At 41.5% G+C, this 15,471-nt stretch overlaps 1 protein-coding gene across 1 annotated transcript in view; it reads right to left on the bottom strand.

The window, feature by feature from the left end:
• adgrd2 (adhesion G protein-coupled receptor D2) overlaps nucleotides 1-12,065 on the bottom strand; it is a 31,225-nt gene extending 19,160 nt beyond the window's left edge. The window contains exons 1-12 of the mRNA XM_041042896.1: nucleotides 12,021-12,065; nucleotides 11,709-11,766; nucleotides 11,282-11,521; nucleotides 10,560-11,192; nucleotides 9,006-9,128; nucleotides 8,218-8,312; nucleotides 7,711-8,001; nucleotides 5,487-5,598; nucleotides 1,783-1,917; nucleotides 1,301-1,409; nucleotides 314-419; nucleotides 149-204 (exon numbers count right to left, since the gene is read on the bottom strand). Coding sequence (XP_040898830.1) covers nucleotides 149-204; nucleotides 314-419; nucleotides 1,301-1,409; nucleotides 1,783-1,917; nucleotides 5,487-5,598; nucleotides 7,711-8,001; nucleotides 8,218-8,312; nucleotides 9,006-9,128; nucleotides 10,560-11,192; nucleotides 11,282-11,521; nucleotides 11,709-11,766; nucleotides 12,021-12,065 — 2,003 coding nt within the window. The remainder of the gene's footprint in view (nucleotides 1-148; nucleotides 205-313; nucleotides 420-1,300; nucleotides 1,410-1,782; nucleotides 1,918-5,486; nucleotides 5,599-7,710; nucleotides 8,002-8,217; nucleotides 8,313-9,005; nucleotides 9,129-10,559; nucleotides 11,193-11,281; nucleotides 11,522-11,708; nucleotides 11,767-12,020) is intronic.
• Between the last annotated feature and the right edge of the window lie 3,406 nt (nucleotides 12,066-15,471).

Below are 15,471 nucleotides of genomic sequence, written 5' to 3'. Positions count from 1 at the left end.
GCCAAGAATGAAAATACTTTCCTATCTAAAAGTTTTGCAGCATTTATGACATTTTTTGATGAAACAGGTAAGATAACTGTGGTATTACAGAGGAATTTGAGACCTCTACATGGCCATGCTTTTTTTCAGAACATTCATTGGTACTTACGTGAGATCAAAGTCCCAGAAGGCACACACTGGATCATACACGGTACCAATGGGATTCTGCTGGACATATAAAATACATCAAAATATGATATTTAAATAAGTAATAATAAACGGTACACATGACAATAGAATTTCAGAGAGTTCAGTTTTGAGAGATTTTGCTAACCTGTACTCGGTGCTGGAGCTGGAAGCGAACTGCTGTACTAACTGGCTGATCATCTCCCAGCGCTGTGGTGGAAATGACAGAAGAGCCCAGGACAGTGCCCAAATACCTGGTCATGTACACACATTTATACGTTTTAACAATGGACACAAGGTGCAAGCTACAACCTAAATGGAAGGATACGTTTTACTCCAAGAAAGAAAGAAAAGAAAGGGAAAAAGACTGTTATTCACAAATAACTTAGCAGTGTTTCTTACCCCAGTTAATTTATGTGTTTTGTTACCTTTGGGTTTCCTAGTATATTCATAAAACATTAAAATGCTAGTAAGTAAGTTCACACCGTGTCTGACACTAACATTTTATGTTTTAGCTCCAGTGGGTAGATGTGAACGTTTTGCTAACATGTTAGCAAACATTCACAGAAACAGACACTTCAAATGGCAGACGATTTCTTTTCCTCTTGTTTTGTTGAGTAAAGTTAGCTAAACAGCTAACTGAGAAGTAAATTTAATAAAAAATACCACCATTACCTTGATTTATTAAAAGCTCTACTAATATAAGCAAACCACCATTTTACAGTGAGATATGCAAGACAGTTGGCGTTATTGTGGGAAGAAACCACAAGCCAGTCCGAGCACACATATTGACTGCAGTGGTGTGGTGTAGCTAATAAAAATTAGCTAGCTAGTTAGAGCTGCATCATGTTTATGCTAGCTCATTAGTATGACCTACTGGCACTCTTAGAATGTGAGTTCAGCAACACAAAAATGTAGAGGCAAAGTCTGTAGGCATAATTATTATTTTGTGGACAACCCCCACTTCTCAAAATGGATTTTTTTTTTTAAAATTCAGTAGGCCTTGAGGCCACAATTCATTTCTGCAATGTCTGGTGTAAAAAAAAAAAAAAAGCATACTATACTGTGACAGCTGTGGTGATAGTACATAGAATAAAAAAATCCATTTCCAGCTCCATGTGTGCTTGCATATTACCGCTGGCTGCCGTCCGTGACAGTAGGAACCATGGTGATGTTCTCCTCTGAACTGAAAAGGGGCCGCAGAGAGCCGTACCACGTGTTGACCAACGTGAGCTTGTGGAAGCCTGAACATTCAACACAACAGAAAGATAAAGCTCTCTTCACCGTGCACCAGACAGCCAAATAAAACAGTACTAAGAGAAATGTAGTTCATTTAGGATCACTTATTGTTTAAGATGAATAGTTGTTGCAAAACCCAACAATGCTCCTCCATCTGCACTTCACTATAAGACCTTGGGAGTGTAAGTAGGTGAATGCATGCTACACATGAAAGTCTGTCGTTAAGGGCATTGTCCACTGCATTCATTGGCAAGACTTAGTTTAATAAAATGTGTCTTCTATGTGCAAGCACTCGGCGCTGTGACAGACAAGTCTGAATAAGTGACTGCTGCATGTGCAAATGGAGAAAGATGATTGGGTCTTGCAGCATTTTCCTACCGTTGTTATGGAGATCCTGTATCTTCTCATGTGGGACTGAAATACAGTCTAGGTTGGTGTGTTTTTCTGTCTCAGGCCCACAGAAGCTCGAGCCTCTGAATCCTTCCTGCAGCATCTGCTGCTGCACCTCCAGTTCTTCAAAAGGCAGGACAACAAAGAGCAGATTCACAAAAGTGCTGTTCAATTTATCTGCACAAAGAATCTTAAGAAAGTGAAATCACATCATTAAGAAATACATAAATTTTTTTTTTACAATGAAATTCATTTTGATAGCAGAAAAAAATTTGACAATTTGTAGTGCATGTTTTTATAAATAACATATAGAATAATAATGTAGATGTCAGATCATATTTCCTTTGCCATTTATGCTTTCTTATGTTCAGTGTGAATTTCTCAGTCCTGTTTGGTTCCTCTTTCTGTGCTTCTCACAAGACATTTTAATAACCACACAATCAAAATAACATTAATGGTTTGAATTTCAACCAGTATTGATTAACCTGAGCTGCAAGTGAGTTACCATGGCAACTTTAGCATATTTCTGCGGGATTGTGAGAAGTCAAACCTTTGTTTTATCTCAGGAACCTACTTGAGATTTTTCTTGCTAAATGCTTATGTACAGTGTCGAGGTGAGAAAAACTGGATGGCTTAAAAGAACTTGAACAGAAAACTGAGGTTTTAGAGCAAATCTCATAATGCAAGCAGTAAGTGGTGTGGTATGTTGGATTTAATTATTTCAGTTTGGTTTTTTTTGTTTTTTTTTTCAAATGCTGCCCACCTCCTTGTATGTTAATGGAATTGGGCAGGACATAACAACGGTCTTCACTAAAATTCAGTGCTATGCAACACCCACACTAACTCTGGACTTAAAAATGATCACAGATTAATTCAGTCTTTGAGTGACATGGGGTTCTGCCTCAGCCCTCTTAAAACATGCCATAGTTGCAGGTAGAGTGCTTTCTGGTTGATGTTTATTGTGCTTGCCTCCTGAAAGTGCAGATTAGGGGCATTACTAAACAATAACCTATCAGATAATGTGAAAAAAATGTATTTTTACATGGAACATTTTCTTTGCAGTAATTACTAGTAGTGGTATAACCATTGTGTCATCTCAGTGAGCCCTGCACTCTTACTTAACAGCTAACTGGGCTCAGCCACTGTCTGAGCTGGGGTCTGACAGCCAGTCCTGTGTGTCAACAAACAAAATGGCAGCTAAATGGCAAACTAATAAAGGAAATAAGCTGTGGCTCCAACTATGGAGGTGGGTGAGTGGGAAAAGCAGTAAGGGGAAAAACTGGAAAAGGAGAAATTACACTAATTCAACAGGTGTAAGAGGGAGGGAGAGATCAGAGGGGAATAGCAAAGATAATGAGAATAGACGACCACCAGTCAGAAGAATTTAAAGAGATCTTTAAACTGAAGGAGGGGCAGTCAGGGTTTACTTCATTTAAACCTACTTGGCTTTCTAAGTTTGAGTCAGATGAAATTCAAAAATGCAAGGATTCTGGCAGAAGCTACTTGTATTCTTTAAGTCCTCTGCTCTGTAGGCCAAAGCTGCTGCAGTGGAGGAGATAGGGAAGAGGCAAGTGGAATCTTGATATCTCTGCGGAGGAACTGGTCAGTGATGGTGCGAAGGTCACTGAAGTTACTTGAATAAGGTTTTTTTGGGAATGGAGCTAAGCATAGGTCAATGGTTGTGGTGTGAAATTTTCAGAAAGACGCCCTCCCAGAGCGAGTGTTCCTTGGGTGCGTGTCCTTTAAAGTTCATCCACATAGGAAGCCACCCTTGAGGTGCTTCAAATGCCAGAGGTACAGCCATTTTGCACGAATTAGAAGATGCGGATAATGTGGGGTTGAGCACAAGATTTCTATAGGGAAAGGAAACAGTGATTAAATGTGGTAGTTGTGGTGAAGGGGACACTGCGGGAAGTTGTGAGTGTGAGAATTATAAGCAGGCCATGAGAGCACAGTGGTACAAGTAGACAAATAAAGGTGTTTCTAACACTAAGGTTTTTAAAAAGGTTACAAAATGTAATGAGGCTGTTGAAGAGAGATGGAGAGATAACCTATGTAACACAGGAATCAGTGATGGTGAGGAGATTTAATTTCCTGGCTTTTATTGTTGAAGTGCTGTGAAACGGGAAGCAGACCAAAAATAATTCAGATGTGGTAAGAAGTGGGGTAAGAAGGATGCTGAGAGGGTCCTTGTTATTAGAGTGTTTGAGCCATCTGTCCTCCACAGTTATGAGACAGAAGGGTAAAAAAATAATGGGAATGATACATTAATGTTTTACAAAAAAGAAAAATGGAATTAATATGCGTACAAGAGACATGGCTGAAACCAACTCTGAATTTTGTGTTTGTGGGAGGAGTTCAGTATCGGACAGTAAACATCATATCAGAGCTTGAGTGTGTGGTGATGGAAGTATGGAGCTCAACAGGCAGATTCTCAATGATGAGTTTTGCAGCCCCTGCCTCCAGTTGGATATGGAGAAGTTAGATGAAATGTGTCCCAGTGGTGTGGGCAGCAGATTTTAATGCTCATAATCCCTTATGGGGCAGCAAAAGCAAAGATAACAATGATGTGCTAGTAGAATATTTTGTGGATAAATACTCACTTTTTCACTGAATGACTGATCAACAAGATTTCAGGTTGGCAATGGGACAACTGGGATTTAGTGGAATAAAGGTAGGGCTGATGAAGAGTTTGGCTTGTGGTTCCCCCCAGTGCTAAGCTAGGCTAAATGCAGGAAGTTTTTTTTTTTTTTTTTTTGAATGTTTAATGTTTTTTTTTTTTTTTGAATGTTTAAACATTACAAGAATGTAATGTCTGGATCAAGGGTCAAACCATAATACATAACCACAATTCAAAAAGAGGAAGAAAAATCTCTCTCTCTCTCTCTCTCTCTCTCTCTCTCTCTCTCTCAGAATAAAGTCATTAACCCTGCATGTCATCTCGCTCTGGGCTGTTTCAGTACATTTACAAGAAAGGTTAGAATACAGGTTCACGCCAACCCTAGGAGCAGCTGTCTTGACCGCAGTACTATGGGTAGAAAGGCTTGTCTGTCGTGCTTGCTCTCTGTAATTAGAGTTATCTCACACGCATAAATTAAACAAAACATGGGAAGGAATTAAACAAAATGTGGAAAGAAATAAGCCCAGATGTGGGAACAAATGAAACACAACATGGGAACAAATTAATCAAAATGAGGGAATGAATTGCATCTTATGTTCATACATTTTGAACGTTTAGTGTAATAAAACATGACTTTGATATATATGTTTTTTTCCCTCTAAGATCTCTAATGGTCTATACTACACTGTTCTAACACTGGTAGGAAATGTTGTGTTCATGTAGGACCCCATCACTCACTGTAAGAGTGAAGAGAAGATTAACTTATAAATTAATAAATGTTCACACCTAACTCTAAAGAAAATGGAAAACAACAAAGTATCACATTATCTTAGCATGCATACATGGACAGGCTGACAATTCAGTGAAATGATGTACCGTTTGGTGGCCAGACTGGCCCATGATTTTCTTAAAGTGTTTCAACAGGGCTATAGTATTAAAATGAAAGCTAGCAGGGAATCCAGGGTTGCCTATACTGAGTCATTTTCTGAAACCTGTGTTTCATGATTAGTAAATATTGTGTGTGTGTGTGTGTGTGTGTGTGTGTGAAAGAGAGAGAGAGAGAGAGACTCACTGATATTGGGGCTGTGAATGGTCAGGTGATCAGTCTCTGCCATCAAGCGAGGGCTCAGGCTGGTCACCATCCGGTCAATACTCTTGACCACATCCATGGGGCCATTCACCACCTAAAACACACGGAGCACTGGCGTCTCAGCAGCGGCAGCACTCATCCACTCTTCCCTGCTCAGCACAGACGTCAAAGCTTAAGAGGTACATTTCAAAATGACCATTCATGTGCCACACAATAAGAAAATGCTTTCAGTGCCGTAAACTGTTTGCCAGAGTCGACACACAGTTTGGGTGAAGTGGGAGATAGGCCTATAATGCATGGTAAAATCATGGATTTTACCATTGTCTGTTTTGAAACCCCTCATTCTGAATTCAATATGCCCATCTAAGAGCTGAGCCTTGGAGACAGAGCTGGGAGATGAGTGAGAGAGGTTTGAGGATGAGTACAGCCACAGTTTTTCAGAGTGCTGCTCGTCCATTGAGTCTGGGATGAGGTGGCCTTGGAGCTCTGACAGGGTTGGGTGGGGGCGGGGGGGTGCTGGGTGGGGGAGCACAGATCCATACACATCCATGCACTCTACACACATCAATACTGCAGTGGCAGAAGTGACAAAAAAAGAAAAAAAACCATTAATACAATGTCCCAGCTGTGAACTGGAACAGAACATGGTTTTTCTCCCTGAATTGTGTTTTTGTTCTGAAATTCAGAACGTAAAAATTGAATGATTAAGCTATGTCGAACTCAAGACTCAAGATGTACAGAGACAGACATAGTGTTTGTCGCCTCCGTTCTATAATTCTTGTGGTAGATTCATCATTCTGGTGCTGACATGAGCTCCGATAATACTTTATCTATAGAAGCATAGTGCCCTCTAGTGCTTGAGAGTTGAAATAGCAGTAGTCTATTTATTCATCCATCCATCCAAATTTCATCAACTGGTTTCTCATTCAAACTCAAACCATGTGTATTAGACTGCAGTTTGCTACTTTCTGAAAAAAAAAAAAAAAAAAAAAAAAAACTCAAGGAGAAAGTTTATGACCACCAGACACACAATCACATGTTCCTTGAATGTGTTAAATACTTCATGCCTGGATTTACAGTATCTGCAGATACTGTGCAGTAAAGAGCAGCTGTTCTTTTTTTATTGTAACGGACTCTTGGTTTATAAATAAATAAACAAATAAATAACATGCAGTGGTTAGCACTGCTGCCTCGGGCCCCAGCCTTTCTGGTTTTCATGTTCTGAAGGCCGGCTTCCTTCCACAGTTCGAACACATGAAGGTTAGGTTAACAAGTGTGAACGTGAGCGTGAATGGTTGTTTGTCTCTATGTGTCAGTTGGTGTCAGCAGGTCTGATGACCTGGACTTGGGTCTCCACACAGAAGAAGTTTTAACAGAACGCCTGTGGTAGAGACTGGGGCATACAGTTTGAGAGATATGAACATTTACCAAAGAGGGAGGATCTAACAAAAGATGCTGCTGAGTCGCAGTATGGCAGGATAGAGTGTTGGAATTCCTGTACTTGAGACTAAAAGACTTTATGAAAGTGCAACACTGAATCACTGAAGTACCCCATCATCAAAGCCCATAATAACTATATCATAGCTATATAAAATATCACAAAAAGGCTAGAAAAAAAGCTGTCACAAAAGCCTGTGCCCTCTAGGGAAAAAATCTGATCCTTGAATCTGAACTAAAACAGGCCTGCATTGTCTTGACAGCAGTGATTATTATCCAAAAAGTTGTGAAAAGGTGTGTGAGACTATGAGGGTTGAAAGTGATTTCAGTAAACAGGTGGAGAATGTAGTTCTTCAACTTAGAAAAAAAAGGGAAAACTTTTTCTTATTTTCATTTGGCAGCTGCCATGATAACTCATGATGGCCTCAGTGATTTCAAAACTTATGACTCTATAGTTATTTAAAGTCTTTAAATTTGAAATAGAAAACTCTTTATTGCAATGAGCACATCAAGACTGAAAAAAATGCATTGACTTATACACCTGTACGATAACTTATTTTGAAAATGCCTTTAGTGTCCCTGAGAACAGGCCTAATTGAGTTCCTTTCTTCAACTGTGATATGTCACACCAGATGGGCATAAGATCTGCACAGATCAGCCAACTCTTTATTCATCCACTCTCTAAAAACTCCACATCTGAGGAGGAGCAACACATGCAGAAGGGCTAAAGAAAAGTAAAAGTGCTCCCTCTGTGCTACCTATACTCTACCTCTCTGATGGCCTGCCACTTGAGGGCGTTGTCTTCGCTGATGATGCTGTCGGCCACGCTGATGAAGTGCTGGCTGAGCTCCTGGATGCTGTCACGGCTGTCGTTGGCGGAATCAGTGAGAGGTTGCGTGGGGATGTCAGCAGCCACAGAAAGCAACTGGATGAGGGACACCATGTCTGTTGGCTGCAGTCCCTCCTGCTGGGTGTCCTCCAGGGCCTGCACAGAGATGTCCAGCAGGGTGGACGCCTGGGCCAGGCTGCTCAGCCCTGATGTTTGCTGCCCCAGCACTGGCTAGGAGCGGAGACAAAGACACTGGGTTCAACCAAAACACGGTTTTGACTTTTATTTATTTTCTCTGGCTGAACTGAACACAGGTGTTAACTCCATGTTTGGTGTGGTTTACAGGCTAGGAAGCCACTTCCTAGCCAAGTGACAGAAATTTTAAAGCAGTGAAATCTTTAATGATGTGGGAAATGAATGGAAAGAGAAGATGTATGTGTTGTGTACCTGGGTTTTGTTGGAAATCTTCATCAGATGGTTCATAAAGGTAGTAGGCTGAGAGCTCTGAGAATCACTCATCTGCTTCATTTTCTGGTAACGCTCTGCGCCAAAAACAATGTGACATTAGGCTGGATGACGTAATGGCAGGATGCCTCTGCTGCTCCGAGAACTCATGTTCCAGCCGAAGACATTCAACCCCTGAGACTGAAGCGTCTGAGAATAAAACACTGAACTCCCAGCAGAACCTGACCTCTGACCTCTCTGTCAGCAGGGGGATTTCCCACCACTTCAGCCTGAGATATTATTATTTAGTTAGTGCCGAGGCAAACATATTATAGCTTTGTACTCTCTGTTACTTAATCTTATCAGCCACTTTAATAACCATGACAGAAACCAGGTTAACACACTCCAAAATACAATGACATACTACAGTAAATGCTTCACATCATGTAAGCAAACATATCATATATAATCATAGACACACACACATATGAATGTGTATGATTACACATTATATATTATATAGTAATGATTTCCTTCTTGGACACTGTCCACAGAGGTTGACTTTGTGTAGTGTCCTCCACTCTGTCCAGTCAGTCTGTGAAACACCAGTTTCCACAGATAATCCTTGTGCTAAGTCACAAACACTTACCTGTCTGTTCAGTCACTTAATGCAGGCTTCACCATATATGACCATATGTCATACTACATGATTAATATTAGCAGTTACAACAACACAAACCCTCACAGAAACCTGGTGACCCCTGCTCGTGTGGACAGTGTATGCGCCTCACCTCTGCTGCTCCTGCAGATGAATGGCAGTGGCTCAGAGCAGTCCGTCAGGCCGAACAGTGGGAGCTGATCCGACCAGCTCTGCAGCATCCTGCAGCCCTGCAGCTCCATCTGCTGGTGCACTGCTGCTCACACATTCATAAGATCACACATTCATACACAAAGAGACACACATCAAGACAAGACGTTTAAAGTCAAAAGAATGGTGGAGGTAAATTAGATTCAGCAGACTCAGAAACAGAAGGTGTCTTTGACAGTCAACAGCAAACTGAGGAATCATGGATTTATTAAAAATCAGTGATTGTATGGATCCTGTAGGAGGAGATGAAACTCAACAGAGGTTGATGTCACTATTCACAACTACATGGAGCTCTGTTCCTCCCTGAGCTGCCCCCGCACTGCTGGAGCTGTGGAAAATCCCCTCCATCCATCCATCCATACCCCCCCCCCGCTTCTCTGTCTCACCTCCACTGCCCCTCATTCTGTTCGGTCACTCATCCTAACGTGTTTCTGAAAGAGTCTTTATCTCTGACTGTTCACTCTCACAGTGTCTGGATGTACAGGATGCTTTAAAGAGGAATTATCCTGAATGACTAAGGCAAGAGGACACAGGCAACACAGAGGAACCAGAGGAGAAGAAATCCTGCTCTTTCTGATCTGAATGAAAATCAGTGTTAAAATTATGAACATGTACTGAAACAAGAATAATAAAATATGAAGAAAGCAAGTATAGAATATACACATCGTGATATTAACCTATGGAATAAAGTAGTCAAAATGAGAAAAAGAGATGCAAAAAAGATACCAAAATGGAGGATCTGTGTATATGTTTATATGATAAGTGACTGATGTATAGTAAGGAAATGGATTTTCAGTTTGAAGTTGGGGTAACTGAGGACAGGCTCAAATTTTAGTTTCTTTCTTTCTTTGTAAATATTAAGTTCTTTTTTTAGTTAGTTCTGGTAACTCCTCCTCTCCTCCATTCCCAGCTGACCTAATCTTCCTCCTTTTCCTCCTTTCACCCAGCCCGGCCATCAGCAGGAGGGTCCCCCATATGAGCCAGATCCTGCTCAAGGTTTCTTCCTGTTAAAAGGGAGTTTTTCCTTGCCACTGTTGCCTTAAGTGCTGATCTGGGGTCAGGCTCTGGGTCACTGTATAGCGCTTTGAGACAATTTTGATTGCGGAAGGAGCAATATAAACAAAACTGAATTGAACTGAAAATTCAAAATTAAATTCTTAAATTCAAAGGAAAAGAAAATTGTGTGCACAAAACTGTAGTAAATACAGCGGGTCAAAGAGGAAGCAGAAAGTGAGCCTGCAAATTGTGACGAATGTTTGAATGAATGAATGAATGTAGAGCTCGCTGCAGCATTATTAATGTGTTCCCATATCTCAGCCATTTGTCTGGTGAGTAAAATGTTAACATAACCAGTTGAAATGATGGGCAAACATGATGGCCTTTAGAGGACTAAAGTCAAACAGGCTAACCCTGGGTTTTTTTTTTTCCCCAACTGAGACAGTCTTCCTGAGATGGGATTGTGTATATGTGATCTTACCTGGGCAAAACAGAAGGGCCTGCACCTCTTTGACCACTGGGTGGCTGCTCAGCTGGTCTAGCTTCCAACTAAAAAGCACTTCTTCCTGGGTCATGGGTGAACACGCATTGAGGGCAGTGACATGCCTCATTTCCAGGGACATATTCCAAACATTCAGGTCAGTGATAGCTCCAAAAAATGGCTCTGTAAAATTCCCCCCAAAGGAGTCTTGGTCCTGACCCAGAATGAATATTCCATCTCCATGGATGTCCCTGGAAATGTCTGTGCGTGAACCTGTGTCCTTCCTGTCCCCGTCCACATAGACAGCCCAGTAGCCACTGCTGCTGCGCCATGTGACACAGATGTGATGCCATGCCCCGTCATTGGGGAAGGACGCCTTATACGGCAGATGTTTCCCCTGGATGATGAGCGCCAAAAGGATGCGTTCATTCATGTCCACTTGTCCTCGCAGCTGGAACTCGTTGGTAAGGACAGGTGCAGCATAGGAGAATATGGTGGACACCTCATTCCACTCTCTGTCCCACTGAACTCGAACGCACACGCTGAGAGACGATAGGGCGGGGAAGGAGACGTTGACACGAGCGAAGCCCTCACGGGATTCCTTTGGGAAGTTCAGAGCTGAGAACTTTACATCTAAATAAGAGCGACACAACTGAGAGTAAATCACACATTTCAGTTTTATATTCCTTTACTTTTTTATAAGGTTCACTGATTCCACTCACACTGCTTGGAGAGGGCCACAGGCTTGGAGGCTGCTTTGTTGGGGTCCCTCACCCAGATAGGTGAGTGAAGTCCACTCTGTTGAAGCAGCTCTAAAGCCCCTTCCTGGTCCTCTGACTGGTCCAGGGTGGCGAGGGAGCTGAACTGGCCTCTGCAAAAACTGTCTGCCCTGGAAAAGGCCAGCGAGTCATTGACCAGCTGGAAGGCCGAGTGGGACGCGAGGTGGACCAGTCTGGATTGTCCTGAGGAATCAGACACAGATAACAACCACAACGAAACAGGATATTATTACTAGCAGAGCATCAACTGCTATGTATTAAAACTGCTATGGATTTTTTTTACTGGACTGAGTGAAGGCACAAGAGAAGCTGGTACCATTGAAGCTACTGGCCACTAAATGGAAACGTAACGTATTGAACAGTGTCTCACCATGTGAGCCCCACTCTCTGTCTGCACCAGCATGTGTTGGCTCACTCTCACATACCACCTACAGGAGAAAAGGTCAAATTTACTTTATTATTTGAACAACTGCTCCACAGCATTTGTCACACATTTAAATAGAATCAGCATCTGAATGTTTGGAGTTTAACTGATATTTGAAAACAGATGTGTGATGTGTGTTTTCGATAACAGAGTCATTAGGGTTGTGAAATTCCAAGGTAACTTTATAAAGCACAGACAAAAAGCAGTTTGCATGGCTCTTCTGTTATGTTATGGAGTGTAGAATGAGAAGGTTGTTACCATAATGGAGAAGAGTATGAGTCCAGTGTGCAGGGCTCCAGTCATCTCTAAGCCAGTGTGGTCTCCTGCTGAAACAAACCACTCAGCTTACCTACAAAATAATATTTCCACTGGATCCAGGTGTACCTCTCTGATGCCACAAGGTCACAAAGTTAACACGACACCTTACTGATTATGGGTACTGAAGCCAATAATATCCATAATGTAGATTTGAGTATTGCATGGCGAGACGAGTCAGAGGCATTTTTTCGCGTGTCACTCGTTTGTCCTGATTTACCGTTGCTCGTTAGTCAGTTGTTCAATTTGTATTTTCCTCCAAAGCAGCAGAAAGTCTTTTTTAGGAAATCTGGGAACAAACTCCACACGTGTGAACCCAAATCCAGTCCAGACTCCTCATCCAGTGCGTCAGCCACAAAGTTCAGCATGTCCAGCAGAGTTTCTGGTCTCCTGACTGGGAGACGGCCAGCGATCCCAGACTCTGTCCAAGAGTCCCAGTCTGCCTCCTGCCTCCCTTCAGACCCCACAACCCTCCCTCCTTCACACCCTGAAGCCATCTGCCTTTGTCATGCAAATGAAGTCATTTTTTAAAAGAACCCTTCTTACGCAAGCAGTGTCAAGCATTTGGCACAGAGTTCATCCAGAGGAGCAGGGTGGTGGACATTTTTACCATGTTACACTTATTTATGCCTCCTGTCGGACTCTCTAAAGTTAATTAGAACTCTGTTTTATTGCTGTACTTCATAGTCAGTAAAAGATTAGTACTACCAATGTACCCAGTGCATAGTAAACCATAAAGTTTGGAAGGCTTTCATTATGTACGACATGGTTCACAGGCGTGTGTGTGCCAAATGCATCAGCACTGACAATGAACAATTCTCCCACACTGGACATTAGACAGTACTGAATAGGTCACAGATTTTAATACTAGATCCCAAAATGTAGATTTGAGCAAAAGAGACAGAAGCTAACGCAAGACAAGCAAAGACTACAGCAGCCTGTAATAAACTGAGGACACCAGGCAGTCAAGCAAATCACTCATTCATCACTGTCCTTTTTCAGTTTGTTATCTTTAAATCATGGCAAAAACGTCTTCATTATAGTTTTAGTTCAGCTTCTGAGCTTCAGATCTTTCCTGAATCCATGGGTGATTTGCAACAAAGTCAAAGATTAGAATGTACTCAGTAAGTGCAGGAATACAAGCACTAAATGACATGTATAACAGAAAAGACTTGGCAGAAAACGACTCAAAATGACGGAGAATTTCTAAAGAGATCAACATGAAAAGTTGCATTTGTGCCTAAAACTGCACACATCGCAAACTCCAGTTATCTCATCGCATTAAAGGCTGCCGATGGCTTTGGAGTGAAACTGCATAAATAAACCTCAGTTTTAAGTTAAAACAGCTCAGTGTCTCCCTGTATGGACATTTGGTTCATAACTGTACCGATCACAGTCAAAATAAGTTTGGATAAACTGTTGTCTGTGTGTGGCTGAAGCGTCTGCTTGCTTTCTTATCCCCTCTGACTTCTTTTCAGTGCTGTGGCTGTGTGTACCTCAGCAGTTCACTTTGTGAGAACGAAGTTGTCACAATCAGCATAATCCTTTACCATCAGCCCAGTGTAGCTTTACACATACCTGCTTAGACAAACTCTCACACAAACAGACTGATGTACTTGAGAGTAAGACCGCTGGTAGAAAGCTTTAACATCCCCAAAGCCCAGAATTCAGGGATCCAGACAAAGAGTGATTAAGACAAAGCCTGTCATTAGTATTCAGCCTAGGTATCTGCTCTCAGTGTGAACACTGGACAAGAGCCTGCAGGAACAAAAGCTCCTCCAGGCTGAGACTCCTGGACATCGCTCTCCCTCGTGCCCTCCTGTCCCCTATTCATCTAACTGAGCAACAACTTTCACCTTCAGTCATCCCGTGGCTTAGACTGGGTTGTGAAAGCCCCAGCATTTGTGTTTTCAAGTGTTTTCGCTGATGAAAAATGGGTGACTAACCACAGACCTTGAAAAGTTTCTGCAGATTACAAAAGTTTTGGTTTCTTAGCTCAGTGCACCAACACCAGTTTCTATAAGCTCTGGACCATCACAGTCTAAACATCAGGGCTCTGCAAAGAGACGAGTCCACAGGCCAGTCATGGGGCTGCAAGCAGCTCAGACATGTCTGTAATAGTGCCAAGGTCTGGACCTCTAAATATATTCAGTATTTGGGTATTTAGAGTTTTTGAGTGCTGTGTGTTGTGCACCTCTCAGAGTGCAGGGCACACTAACTCATTTTTGATCAAGTTAAAGTTTATTCCTTGTTTGATACATTAGCCATGTTTTATTTTAGTGTCCACTGTTAGAGAATGTTAGTTATTCCTCTGCACAGTACAACAATCCAGCTCAGCTTGACTGCAGACAATAGCACACAGAACTAGATGCCACACTGCTGCGTCATTGCAGTAAAACTTGCAAGAGGTTAATACAGAAAACTTAACTACCACATTAAAAGCTGCCACCTGGTCTTTACACACCACAAAATCTGGCTATAGAGGGTCCACGGGTAAATGTGTAAACACAGTATACACAGGATTATATATCATGGCACAATGTTGAGACCTCAATGCTAATGCCACAGACAAATTCCTGGTTCTATTACTTGACAAATAACGTTACTTTCAAAGATGATGTGAGGTACACCATAGCAATAGTAAAAATTAAAAGTCTTGACTATACTTTGAAAAATCAAACCCAGCACATCTCAGTTTGAAACAGGTTCACACAAGGATCATTTGAAGGCTCTTTTAAGACAGACAGCCATGTCAAAAGCCAATGTCAAATATAAATTGAAGCCTGTGTGAGTATGTCAGACACACTGGGGCATATGTTGAGATATTGTGGCAGTTTTTTATTTTGAAGGTCTGTTGTTGATTGAATTTTGTCATGGACATTTCTGGCGCCTAGGGTAGCTCATTCTTATCCATCTGAAAGAAAAAAAAAAAAATCTGAAGGCTTACTAACCTGCCAATTCAAATGCTTTCTGGGTTACATACACAGTACAGATTACATTCATCAGCTCATCAGAACCTTGAGCAGATTTAGATTCTGCTTATGACATTAGTAATATTGAAATAAATATCTGATATTTCCTGTAACTGTATTAAAAATGCTAATTCTATATTTTTACTTTTGATACTTTACATTTTGCTGATAGTTGTTCTGAAATGTGACCTATGTATAATTTGGGATGCAAGTAGTTTGACTAATAACAAAGCTGGAAGCACTCTGTTGTCTAAAATATGACTCTGTGCCAGCTCTCCCATCGCTGGAACTAAGGACTCAAACCATGAAAAACAGCCCCACTGTAATGAAAAAGCCATCACATTTTAAGATAGAGTTGGATTCCATGTCTGGAAAGGGCTAAGGCAAGAAGAATTGAAACTAAATTTTCCTTTAACCATAAC

This window comes from Toxotes jaculatrix, chromosome 7, assembly GCF_017976425.1.
Source record: "Toxotes jaculatrix isolate fToxJac2 chromosome 7, fToxJac2.pri, whole genome shotgun sequence".
Lineage (NCBI taxonomy): Eukaryota > Metazoa > Chordata > Actinopteri > Toxotidae > Toxotes > Toxotes jaculatrix.
Note: the sequence above shows the minus strand (reverse complement) of the source record. Positions and strands in the feature narration are given on the sequence as shown.